Source organism: Eretmochelys imbricata, chromosome 4, assembly GCF_965152235.1.
Source record: "Eretmochelys imbricata isolate rEreImb1 chromosome 4, rEreImb1.hap1, whole genome shotgun sequence".
Lineage (NCBI taxonomy): Eukaryota > Metazoa > Chordata > Testudines > Cheloniidae > Eretmochelys > Eretmochelys imbricata.
The window spans coordinates 138285658-138298897 of record NC_135575.1 but is presented as its reverse complement, the minus strand read 5'-3'; the positions used below and the strand labels follow the sequence as shown (position 1 = coordinate 138298897).

Below are 13240 nucleotides of genomic sequence, written 5' to 3'. Positions count from 1 at the left end.
TCTGTAATCCAAATGCCTTCCTACGGTTAGAAACCCTGCGGTACAAGTGCAGAAAGGGCTGCTAGAAGGGCAGATAACAGTGGAAGAGCGCAATTCCGAAGGCAGGGTTTGATTCCAAAATAGCTGCCAAGTATGTTTTAAATCCAGCTTAAATATCTAAGGGGTTTAATTATCACTAATTTCAGGGGAATGAAACTGAACTAAAGATGATTTTAAAAGTAATTTTATTAAATGAAGCATTACAATGCCCATATCTCTGGTGTTTCTGGCTGAGTGTTGTTAGAACTGTACACTCTGCGATGGAAGCGACTTGCTAATTCCTTACCCTCTGCATAGGACTGCGGCACTCTATTGTGGCTGCATACGAGCATGTCTTTTGGATGCTGCTGATAAAATGTGGTATTTCACATCATGGTACATGACTCTTTTTTTTTTTAATGCTGCCACTGTGGAAGGCAAGATTCTCAAGACGAGATTCATAACCCATTAGAGGCTAAATGGTTTGCTTTGTTTTAATTTTAAGTGCTGTGAAATAATGAAGAGAATGGAGACCTCGTGCTCCAAACGTTTGCAGCTGAATGCATTTGATTTTAGCATAACATTTTTTTACGTGTCAAAAATTCTTACACTGCTGCGACCCCAGTTTGTTCAGTGAGGTGGCATCGGTGTAAATCAGATTGGTAGTGGTGATTCCACCCCTCCCCCCCGTCCCCCCCTCCCGTCCAGCCACCCACTCTAAACCAAAGAAGCATTCATCAAGGCTCTAAATTAGGACCAATGTAAGTCATGCCACGTTAGTGATGGTGGAATAGATCTTCAGAGGTACAAAGGGCAGTTTGGTGCCAAGCTCCTACTGAAAGTTAGTTTGACTAGGGTGGCTAACTTCTATCTGTTCCTTTGTAAATCTACCCTTACTGTGCCATTGGCATTTCTGAACGTTTGCGTAGCAGTGTCTTACAGCAGCAAAATGTGGCTAAAACAGACTTTTTCCATCTGTTTCAGTTACACGCAGTGTTAAGCCGCTGTGCCAGTTATACCACAGGTGCTCTTGGGAGATCAGTCACAGCTAAGACAAGATTATCACATGATCAGCTCCCTTTAAACAGGAGTATATAACGTGGTCACATTAATTTGTTTCGGGGGAGGCAAAGGAATCTGGGGTGTATAAGATCCTAGACCAGGATGGTTATTGTATGTAAATGGGAGCGGAAAGGGGCTTTACTTGCTTAAGATGGGAGTTGGGGCCTTGTTCTCAACTTAGTGTATTTTTTTATAAAGTACATATTTCAAATGCCTGTTAAACAAAGACATTCCAAGATACGCAGTTATACAGGGCTGCTGTCAGCGCTAACATGGCTGGAAGGCTGTCGGCTTTCTGCCTTGTGCTTTATGAGGCATCCAGTATCCTGCTACAGTCTAGGGTGACCAGACAGCAAGTGTGAAAAATCGGGATGGGGGCGGAGGGGGCAATAGGAGCCAATATAAGAAAAAGACCCCAAAATCGGGACTGTCCCTATAAAATCGGGATATCTGGTCACCCTACGGCAGTCACATGCTCTGTCAGTGGTTATTGGTTACTCGTCAGTTATTGGTTACCAGCATCCTCAAGCTTGAGTGTCTAGAATTAGGCACCTAAATCTGTAGCTGGGCAACTAATATAAATGACTTAATAATTTCCAGAGACTCTGAGCACCAGCATCTTCCATTCACTTGAATGCAAATTTTGGTTGTGCAGCGCCTTCAATGATCAGGCAGCTTTTATTTAGATGCCTAACAATGGATTTGGATGCCTAATTTTGGGCATCCAAGTTTAAAAGAAATTGGCTCCACTTTCTCTTGTGCGATGATGATTCCAGGCTAAATTCTGCCCTTGGATGCATCTGAGCGGCCTCCCATTGATATTACTCCACGCCCCACCCTTCCCACATGCAGAGGGCACGTTTGGTCCTCGATATTGGTAACTGACTAGAAGGTGTAGAAAGTAACTTGGTCTAAATGTGAATGCAACACACTACCTCTGGCATAGACCTAAAGAAGATAGAAATTGGATATTTCTGCTCTAGTTGGACAGGTATAAAATATATACTTAATTTAAATACGGACACCTTGAGCCTTGTTTTGATTTTGGATAAATCCATGCAAATTCGTAGATGATATTAACTCCAGATTTACACTGGTGCAACAAATGAGAATCTGTCCCTCATACAGCGCCTTATAAGATTAAGTCTATTTTATAACCCTTGTTTTTCCATCAATTTGCAGACACATTTGATTTGATTTCTATTCATTTGAATTAATAACAGTTTTCCTTGCTGTATCCAGTCCCATAGCTTTCTAACGGAATTTATCAACTACATTAAGGTAAGCTACCATTCCGCTTTCTTTATATCCAATGTGTGTTCCTTTTATTTATTATTTTTATTATGAAAACGTTTATTGGCGGAGAACTTTATAGAACTTTATAAAGGCGGAACCCTTTTGTTAATATCTAGGTGGATATTTAATAAAACAAGTATTTAAGCATTACATGGACCTGAACTACAATGTATGTTTTGCTCTTGCAGCTCACAAATGTGTGAATAGTTGCTGGAGTAGTTCCTCCTCCTTTTATCTCGTGGCCGTATTTTGGCACTTATATGTCTATGGCTGTTGTACCCCAGTCACTGAAGTCAACGCGTGCCCCCAGGAGTTGAATTGGTACCTTGGATACTTAAAGTAAAACCCTGGAAATGTTTACATAGAATTTTACTCTCCTGTTTGCTTTGGGATAGTGTTCTAGATATTCCAGTTTAAGCAGATCACTTTAGGAACATGTTATTTCCTTTTAGAAGTTCTCAATAACTGAGCATTTCATTCCACCTTTAAAAGACCCTCATAGGGTAATCTGGACTTGGCAGCAACGATGTCTGTCTACACTGCAGTTGGAGGTGTAATTGGAGCACAAGAACACGCACCACAGTAGCATTGATCTGGGTAGCTCAAAGACCAGTAACAATGAAGCCACAGCAGCAGGGGCTAGCTGCCGAGTAAGTACCCAGCACGGGCTTGTACAGCCCATGCTGCTGCTTCTTCACTGCTCTTTGCACTCGTGCTCGCTAAATCAGAGCTAGCTCGGGTGGCTGAATTGCACCTCTGACTGCAGTGTAGACACACCCATAGTCCTTGTAGTAAAATTTCCGAGTCTTGACTAGAAAAGTTACTATATTTTTTAAAAAAAAATTTACCTAGCCAGTTGCTTGGTGCCCAGTCCTGTGAGGTGGTGGTTGCCCTCAACTCACATAGAGGTCAGTGGTAGTTGAGGACACTCCATGCCATACAAGATTCGGCCCTGAGTTTGCGAATGTTGAAGTAATGATTATTTTTTATTTAATTCACTGGTTCCATTGCAGTTTTGTTCCCCTCCCCCCACCGCTGAATGAGAGTGAGGATTGCTGAATTTGTGTGGTATCTGTTGTACCACGTGCATTTTTTTGATCCTCTTGAAACACAAGCACAATAAAGGTCACATAAACCTCTCACTTGATTTCCTCTCTAACTTCTCTACCCTTGAGATGCGTGGCCGTGTCTTAACCTTTAGAGAGGTGTTGTTATAGAAAAGATCACTCATCAGGGTGTCTTAGGCTTCCTTTTAATAGCCTTGGGGAGCTTCATTTTTAAAGTTTGGGGTATTTGTGGTGGTTCGCACTCTCCAGTTAAAATAGAAGCCTCAACTTACATTTTGACTGCCATATACATTGTCTGTCTGAAACTGGAGAAGCAATAACAGTGTGTGACTCTGAGACCTGAAAGCTAAGACAGCTTGATTCATGTGAAACCATAAGCTCAGCAAGTGGGACATAAGCGTATGCTTCAGAAAAACATCCCAATTCAGGAAGGCACTTCAGCATATACGTTGCTGAATAGGGATGGATGGCAGAATTGGGAGCGTTATTTTCTTTAACATTTTTAACTTTCTCTCTAGCTTGAAAATATACTTGGTTTAGAGAAGACAAGGGCAGCATACAATCCCTCCTAGCTGGATATGTTGTTGCTTTTTCAGAAGGAATGACTTCTCTGCTGAAACAGTGCTAATCCGGCAGCATCAGTCTGAAAGCATCTGTCACGTGGTCTTAAAGAGCAGCCGATGCCTCAAAAAAAAAAAAAGAATTGTAATTTAACCTTTCTGTTGAGGAAGCTGTTCTGACTGTGTCAGTTTTTGAGTGGAGGCAGCTTGCTTCCTATTTTATTCCTAGGTACATTTTACATGAAATGTAGACTCTCTTTGGTTTGTTTTTTGGGGTTGGAATTTTCTGATTAAGACTGGATTTACAAAGGACCCAAAGGGAGTGAAGCACCCAGATCCCAGTGAAATTAGATGGAGATTGAGTGCCTCATTCCCTCAGGCTCCTTTGAAAATCCCTTGGTTATTAAATTCATCTGCAGCTCCTAAAGTCTCAGGCCTCTGTGATCTTGCGTGTGTGTGTGTGTGAACTCTGTGCCAAAAGCGTTTCCATTCCCCAGCAACCGATTGTGTCGTTACAAACTGGGGGCTCTGGCTTTTGAAAGAGATGCAGTGGAGCAACAGAAAAGCCGCTGGGTTTGGACATGGTGCCAGAGCTGTGTAGGCCACTTCACAAAAAGGATGACCCTGTGGGCCCAATCGGTACTTTACAAATTAATTGGCAGTTGTTTGAAAGCTGCAGGGAGGCTCGGGATCGTGGGAAGTAGTCCCGCCGGAGAAGGATGAGTGGGCAAAGTGCTGGTGAGGCAGCCCAAAATGCAAAAAGAAACATACAGATGCACCTCAGACTGTGCCTCAGCCCATTAAATCATTTCCACTTGGACTCCCCATTTCAAACCTCTGAGCAGCTTCAGGTGGCTGCCAGTTTCTTTTTAAAAAGAACCTGTTGCAAAAATACCAAAAGGGGCTGGGGGTTAAATCCCAAGTGCACGTAGACGCTCTCTCGGAAGTAAGGTCAAAATTCTGCTCCCCTTATTCACATGAATCCTCCCCTTGATTACAGTGGGATTCATTGTGTAAATAACCAGAGCAGGACTTGACCCTAAATTACAGTGTCTGGCCCCAGTTCAGCAAAGTACGTAAGCACATGCCAGCCTATTGAAATTAATGGAACTTCAGCGTGTGTTTTTGGAAGTTAAGCGCATGCTTAAGTGCTCTGCCATGAATCAGGCCTCAAGCTTCGGTGACTGTATTTCTGCAAAAGAGAGCCTTGAGTTCCTAGAATACCAGCCATGATAAGCGATTCACCTGGAAAGCTTCCAGTAAACTCTTTCAGTAGTTCGGGGATGACTGTTTTTAAAGGAAGATTTAAATCCTCTCTTCTCATTTCATAAAGGGGTGGGAGTTCGTTTGTTTGTTTGTTTTTTTGGTTGTTTTTTTGTTTTTTGTTTTTTGTTTTTTTTTGCCCCCTATCCTTTAAAATGAAGATGTGATGATCCATAGCAGTTCCCAGCTCTGAGAACTGAATTCCATGGACTGGTTTCAGTTCTGTATCTTCAGTCCATGGTAGTCAGTTCTCTAGCTTGGCTGTGTCTAACTTCACAACTAGTAAGTCTGTGGTTTTTTTTTTTGTTTGTTTGTTTGTTTTTTTCCCTTAATGAGAGAGGGCATGACTGTGTACAACCTCTTTATTTCCCAGATGTCCATTCAGGTTAGAGTTGCTGTGTCCTTAAATCAGTCAAAACATAAACGTTCTCATTCTAAAATGGTTCTGTCCAATTCGAACGTAATACTTGCATCTGGAATTGTAAAGCTCCCCAAGATATTGTGGCCTGGAACTAAAAGAGAATAATACTTAGCACCTCTATAGCCCTTTATATTTAGAGCTCCTCACAAGCATTAATGCATCTTTACAGTGGATTTAGATAAATGAGATATTAACCCATTTTACTGATGGGGAAACCACAGCATGGAGTGGTTGAGTTCCCGTTTCACCAGGGCATTGTACAACTCCAGTCTTCTTCTGTGTAAGTCCCTCGGGTTACATCAGTGTAAGACTAGAGTAAAGCAGTGGTGAATCAGATACTAAATGACTTGGCTAAAGTCACCCAGGGAATCCATGCCAAAGCCAATTAGAAAATTCAAGAGTTCTTTGCTCCCAGTTCTGTTCTTAGTCCATATCACACTGCTCCTGACAGAGCACTAGGAGTACATCTCTAACTATGAGAAACTAGATAAGGGATTAACTTGCTAAAGAAGCTCATTAAGGCAACACCATTTGTGTTAGAAAAAAACACAGGGGGAAAAAAAGCAGACAAACCACCCAAGAGCTTAATACACCAGGAGGTCTGGCCCAGTTTTTCTTTTTTTTTTTTTTTTTAAAACGTAATTTGCAACATCCCAAACTGAAGTGCAAAGGAATAGCTTTGTGCAAACTGAAAGCTTACCTTAATCCTGGCGGGGAGAGATACAGATTGCAGGAAGAACAGTCAGGCCCTTTTATGAATATCTTCACGTCAATAGTCCAAAATGTTTCTGCTTATCTTGCCTCTCGAAAATACGAGATTGGTCAGAACAGATCTCTAGAAACACATGCAGTGCTTCATCCGCAGGTGGAAAAGAGCCTCTAATTTCTCTGTAAGCAAAACTGATTTAAATAAATGATTCAACTCAGTTGTTTCCCAAGCAGGAGAGTTTGCTAGGAATTGTGAACTTGAATTCTAGTTTCTCTCCCACTAGATGCATCCTGCATATTTCTGTGGCCAAACAGATAAAAATCTAGTCCCCATTCTCATCAGCTGCTTATAACTCTTCTTTGTTTCCGTAGAATGCAAAGGTGGTTCTTCTGGAAGACCTGGCTTCCCATTTGGGGTTAAGAACTCAGGTAAGCATTACAAGCCAGACCTAATACACCAATACTAATAATGGGAGTGTTGGTAAAGTGGGTAATTTCCATGTGAATCTTGGTGGTCCTACTGAAAATACTTGGGTTTCGACTGAAGTTCAACAGAAAGGCCACCCTAAAGGAATTCACAGGAAGAGCCATCCAGCCAATAACTTCATCAGCCAATGAGTCCTTGCCATGAAGGAGCATGCTCAGAATGTCTTGTACCCCAGCACTTCTTGTTGGCCGCTGGAGCTGTAATCCCAGCCTTTCCTTGTATCCAGCACACACTTGCGTGCTCTCTCCTGATTTACCAGTTTGGGTTATTTGGGGCTACAGAGTCACCTAAAATATAGCTACGAGCATGGTCATTGTTGGATAGGGTGGAAGCTGCCCAGACGAGTGGGGAAAATTAGCCATACTGTTTCATGTACAGTAAGAGAACAGATGTTAATTTTTTTGTCCCTAGACTTTCCTCCCACGCTGCCCCCTTCCCCAATTTATAGCCTGCTAAATTATTTTTAAATGGTTAAATGTTTTTAGGATGTGTTTTCTTATTAAAAACAAGCAACCTCACCCCTGCAAAAACTATAAAGAGCCTTCCAAGAGAAATCTTGACCTTACATTGTACCTTTTGGCCTCTGTCCTCCGTTTCTCTTTCTTCTCCCCCCACTCCCCTCCCGGTCTACAGTTCTCTCTTCCTGTTCTGCCTTAGCTCTGTCTGCAGTTTGGGGAGGGGCCATGTATTTGATTTGATTCTGACACGCCTAGCACATCAGCTGCTCTATAAATAATCAAAGCCCATCTGGTCACATTGAGTCCTAGTGTAACCTTGGAGTTACCCCACGGATAAATTCAGCATGTTACCTTTTGGGCCAGTGGAGAACACAACAGACTTTAAGCAGAACAAATACATTTTCATTACTGTATTTGGGCCATATCCTCAGCTGGTGTACATTGGCATAGTTGCATGGTCTGGCCCTTTTGATTCTGTACACACACACCCTTCTTTGTCAATGCTCAAGAGGTGTCTATGCAATCCCCATCCATTAAATATGTAAATCATACCTCTCACATTCAGATAAGTTTGCAAGAACAGCCTCTTGTGGGGAGGGAGCTATTTGCATACACCGGATTACAGAGGCTGACCGCATCCTGGCTAAAACAAAACCTTGTCCCGATAACAGGCTTATCACTTGCATTTGTGTAGAAATGCTGATATGCATGTTTCACCTAAATATTCTGCACTCGAGAATAAGACATGAAGCACAATCTCTCTGATACGCCTGGAAATGTGAGCTCGCTCTCCTTTTAACGGGTTCTTTTTCCCACCCCTCCAACAGGATGCAATTGGTAGAGTACAAGACCTGATGGCAGATGGCATTCTAACAGGTGACAGTGGAAACGTTACGGGTTTCTGTTGAGTTGTTCGCTATGTGAATAGTTGATGCAGAAAATGCATCGAACCCCTCAGCCAAGTCGTAGGAAAATGCTTCTATTTAATTTATCCTGTAATCACCAAGGACTCCTACTTGACTTGATCAGTAGATATGTTAATTACCCTAATTTCAGCTTTGAAACTTGGGTGGTTTAAAATGGACTGCCACCCTGGAGAGGTGCTCTAGCATTTTTGTACCTGATTGTTGTTGCGGTACAGAATCAAAATAATGCACCTTCGCCCACTGAAGCACTTGAGCTGCATACAGGCATTGCTAGGCTGCACAGGTATGAATTTCACTCTCTCTGAGAGCTACATTATTTTTGCAATGAGAAAAGTCTCATTGTGGGGGTTTTCGGGTAGTTTGCAAACCTGTTTTTAAAAAACATAACACCTAGAGCCTAGAAGAGGGACTGTCCCAGGGCACTAGACCTTGGGGTGCATACAGGCTATCCCAGTGCTCTTGTTACAGGCCTTTAAAACTGGGAGTAGCAGTTATGGATCACATGCCTGCTCTTAGTCATGTGCCCTACAGGAAATTGCATATGTGGCTTCCTGCCTCTTGGGCAGGGGAAGCAGACAGGAGAGATGGGGGTCAGGGAAGGACGTGGGTGGGGGCTTTCCACACCTGTCAGTAGGAGGTGAAGAGGGAAACAGCAGCAGAGAGCAGGAGCTGGCTTGGGGAAAGCCTCCCCAGGGGGGCTGGGAAGTGGTGGAGACAAGGACTAGACAAAACTGTTAGGGTTGCTTTGACTCTTTTTTGTTTCTAAGTTAAGAAAGAAAAACCCGAAGCGCCAAATAACCAAAACAAACCAAAAAAAGCCCTGGAACTGTGCATCTGTTTCGATTAGGATTTCCCTTTCCTCGGCTGGTCGAGGAGCCTACACACTCGACTGAGACGCTGCCAGCCTGAAATCTAATCCACTTGTAAAAATATTAAGTTCAAATAGCTTCTAATTCTACAAGTGTCCATTAGGAATTCGGCCAGTGTTTGGCCTCAATCCATATGTTTAAGTCGATGCCCCCTGAATAGATACAATCATGGTAATAACAAGTGGTGTTCATTCCAGTCGTCATTTGACGGGTAGGGAAAGGTACTGCCTGTGTTCAAGGGAGCTAAATTATCTGAAGGACCGAAGAGGGTTTGCTAAAGGAGGCTCGATAACACGGGGGTTAGAGCACTTGCCTTGTAGTGCTGGCAACTCGGGCTACAGTTGTTAATGTGTTACTGTCTCATTACAGGTTTCAGAGCAGCCGCCGCGTTAGTCTGTATCCGCAAAAAGAACAGGAGGACTTGTGGCACCTTAGAGACTAACCCATTTATTTGAGCATGAGCTTTCCGATGAAGTGAGCTGTAGCTCGCAAAAGCTCATGCTCAAATAAATGTGTTAGTCTCTAAGGTGCCACAAGTCCTCCTTTTCTTTTTGTTTTTATTACAATAAATACTAGCAGTACACTCCTTTGATTTTATCATGTGTGTTGTTTTACTGCCCCTCAACCCAAGAGAGACTATTTTCCTGCAAGCCCCGGTGATAGGCCAGGACCCCGATGTGCTAGGCGCTGTACAAACAGAGAACAAAATGATGATCCCTGCCGCAAAGAGTTAACAATCAAAGTATAAAACAAGACAACAGGTGGATACAGGCAGATAAGGGGTACAGGGAAAAAAGGAGACAGTATTGATCAGATTGACAGGCTGTGGTCTCCGCACACCAGCAGCCTAAATATTAAGTTCTTTGTAGGCATTGCAGCAAAGGAGTGTTTTAAGGAGGATAATGAAGTAGGCTGGAGTCCCATTGCACTAGGCACTATACAAATACCACGGAAGAAACACTCCCTGCCCCCAAACCCTAGCAATTTAAATAGATGAGACAGACCAAGTATGAGGGGAAGGCACAGAAGTGTGTTTCCCAAGGTCACCAGCAGGCCAATGGCAGAGTTAGGAATAGAAGAACCCAAGTCTCCTTGTTCCTAGGCCAGTGCCCCTGTCTGCTGGACCACAGCACCTTGCTAAATCTGGAATTTAGTTTGTGCTCTGTAAATGTAGTCCCTGAATTAACTAAAGGTGTGGGGTCATTAATGTCTATTGGGGAAATGTAGTTAGCTTTGAAGTATTGACTGGTCACGTTTGTCTTTTAGGTGTGATTGATGACCGAGGAAAGTTCATCTATATCACTCCAGAGGAGATGACCGCAGTGGCTCAGTTTATCAAACAGAGAGGACGAGTCTCCATTGCAGAACTGGCCCAAGCAAGCAATTCCCTCATCAACCTCCAACCTGAGAGCAGAGCTGTCACTCAGAGCACGGCATGATAATTCATTTCACAGTGTGGGAAGATACTGCAGTAGAGTAAATTAATAACACGCAGGTCATTAAAAGTATCCCTGTCTATTCATAACCGTGAAAAAGAGATGTAGTGGTTACTTTTAAACATGAACTGCAAGACATTATCCAATGGTTTGCTTCTCAATTAATTAGAGTAGATAATCAGAATAAAATGGAGCCACATCCTCCCCCCTTCCCCCCCCCCCCCCCAGAAGACACTAAAAAAGAATCCAGGGCTAAACTACACTCTCTTGTGCATCTGTGGCTCCGTGATTTCAGTGACTTCCCTGTGCACGCATTAGAGGGTGGAATTTAGCCCCAAGTGCACATAAAAGCACAGCCAAAATTTTCAGTTTACTCTGAAAGCTCAGAGCCCTGTGTTGCTGTGAGATGGACGAGCATGCTGGGTAACTGTATGCACCCTACCAATCAGACCATTTTGCTTCCAAATCCCGCGTCCGTGTCACATTACAGTTGCTTTTGGAGCTGCAGTTGGTGTTACCCAGGCCAGCTATGCAGCTGTACTGTGTTATACTCCTAGTTTTAAGGTCGTCTTCTGGGCGTGCTGGCTACAGGCTGAAACAGTAGATCTAAGCAGATGACATTTGCAGATTTTACTGTATTATCTAGAATTGTTGTAGAAGATAAAAAGAAAACTATTAGATGTTTCTCTCTGTTCTGGTTGTAATGATAACTCTTTATATAGTACTTCACAGGTTCAAAGAACTTCACACATTCTCTTGCTTAAAAGTGTTTGCCAAGGAAATTCCTCTGTTTTCTTGTTTATGTAATGCCAAAAGTGTGGCAAGCAGCCAAAGTGCACTCTTGTTGTGTCTGCAGCCAGAAAGAGAGAGAAACACAGAGCACAATGAACATCCCCAGCTTACTGTACAGATCAGTCCTAATTATGGTCACCCTTGTGTACCCTGTTATATCCTGACATGCCTTCCATGCGAATGCACATGCCAAGTCAGTGAGACTGCACGTTTCAGACATGTAACTACTAAAAGGTTTGGGTGTTCTGGATTATTTTAAAAAATAACAACACAAGGGGGAGACTAACTTCCAGGACTTTCAAAGTGCAATTGCTACAACCAAGATAATATTTCTAAGAGACTGTTGTGTCGTTGTAGCTTTAAATGTTTGATTGGGAGGCGGGGGGATTTATTGCCTATGTGAGAATAATTTGCTATATAGTCAGATGGCTGCTTTGCTAATTATCTTTCTGCTAGAAATACATTGTACTTGTGAATCTGACATACAGCACTTAGGCACTGGGTTTTGTCCTTACAAAACTTATGTTTACATGAAAAGTCCAGGTAGAACTGAGCTGAATGGAAATCTTGCTGTTCTGATTCACTGTAAATGTGATGATGTACCAATAATACGCAAATGAAATGTTTCTGTTAACAGCGTCATTCCTGCTAAACCTACCCGCTATGGGAGGCAACGTTCAGTTGTAACGCTGCCTCCTGTACCTGATGTGAATGCTGACACGTTTCACCACTCCGCAGAGGCAGTCAGTCACCACCAGATACATTGGTTGATTTAGGGCTTTTCAAAGTGTATGAATTATTCAGAGTTAGGTTGGGGTTTATGCTGCTGCTATCTCTTTTGTTTTGTCCTGTCCTGATATGGACTGTTTTCCTAGTAAAATAAATACAGTGGGGAGAATTGCAGACATTTGAGCGCATGTGAGTTGTTTTTGTTTTTTTTTGTTTTTTAAACAACTTGTGAGTTGATTTTTAAAGTTAAGAGGGTAAGTAACAGAGATCAGGTCAGATTTTAATACAGCAAAGTAACACCGTTGAATCCAGTAGTGCGTTGAAGTGTACATGCAGTTACTCAGGACGTAACAAATCAAAATCATGTCCATTGTTCAGTGCAAGCTTCCTTCTGCAGCTCCCCCTGCGTAACTTGTCTAATGGAAAGAGGCCTGTCTTTCTTGCATTGAATGACTTTGGAGCCAGTTAGTGGTTTTGTGAGGTGCACCATCTTCAAAACCTTCACAAATATTACATAATGAATCTCTTAGATCACTCATATGTTTGGTATTGTAGTTTCCTTGCACATCTTTACCCAGAGGGAAATGTGCTGGAGGAGTGTGTTTCGGCGGCTGAGAAAGCCATGTCAGTGTGGCACTTCTAGCACACCACAGTCAGCAGGAGCAAACGTCTAAGATCATGTCTGTTCAAATGCTAAAATTTCTTCCGAGAAGAGCAGATCTAAGAGCCGAGAGGTTAGTTGTTTAGGATGAAATGCATTGCACCACGGAGAGTCCAGGCAAGGTTCTCTGTGCCGGTTAACCCTCTCTTTAACCTCTTAGTGTGGGGCTTAAATGGTGCCTGGCCTTGCTGCTTGAACTTTGCTCTTCACTGTTGTTTCCTACCACATTGAACAAGCATGTGGTTGGTCCAAGTATTGTGTTCTCGGCTGTGATGCATGCCACAGGGCCAGGAGCTTCAAACACCTCTGAGGAGCCATTTTTTCAGAGCCGCTAAATTCATTGCAGTGGCTTTGATCCGGAGATAGTTTTCACTACTTCCCTGCCAGTATTATGGCACTTGCATGGCCAGTGGATATCATTGCCACTGAATGCAGACAAGGATGTATACAGAGCATAAACAAGTTTGGCCCTGAAGTAATGAAGGAG

At 42.8% G+C, this 13240-nt stretch overlaps 1 protein-coding gene across 2 annotated transcripts in view; it reads left to right on the top strand.

Annotated features, from left to right (window-relative positions):
• DDRGK1 (DDRGK domain containing 1) overlaps nucleotides 1-12270 on the top strand; it is a 51955-nt gene extending 39685 nt beyond the window's left edge. For both annotated transcript variants that reach the window (XM_077816034.1, XM_077816035.1), the window contains 4 exons: nucleotides 2323-2361; nucleotides 6768-6824; nucleotides 8168-8216; nucleotides 10402-12270. In XM_077816034.1, coding sequence (XP_077672160.1) covers nucleotides 2323-2361; nucleotides 6768-6824; nucleotides 8168-8216; nucleotides 10402-10574 — 318 coding nt within the window. In that variant the 3' untranslated portion in view covers nucleotides 10575-12270. The remainder of the gene's footprint in view (nucleotides 1-2322; nucleotides 2362-6767; nucleotides 6825-8167; nucleotides 8217-10401) is intronic.
• Nucleotides 12271-13240: the final 970 nt, after the last annotated feature.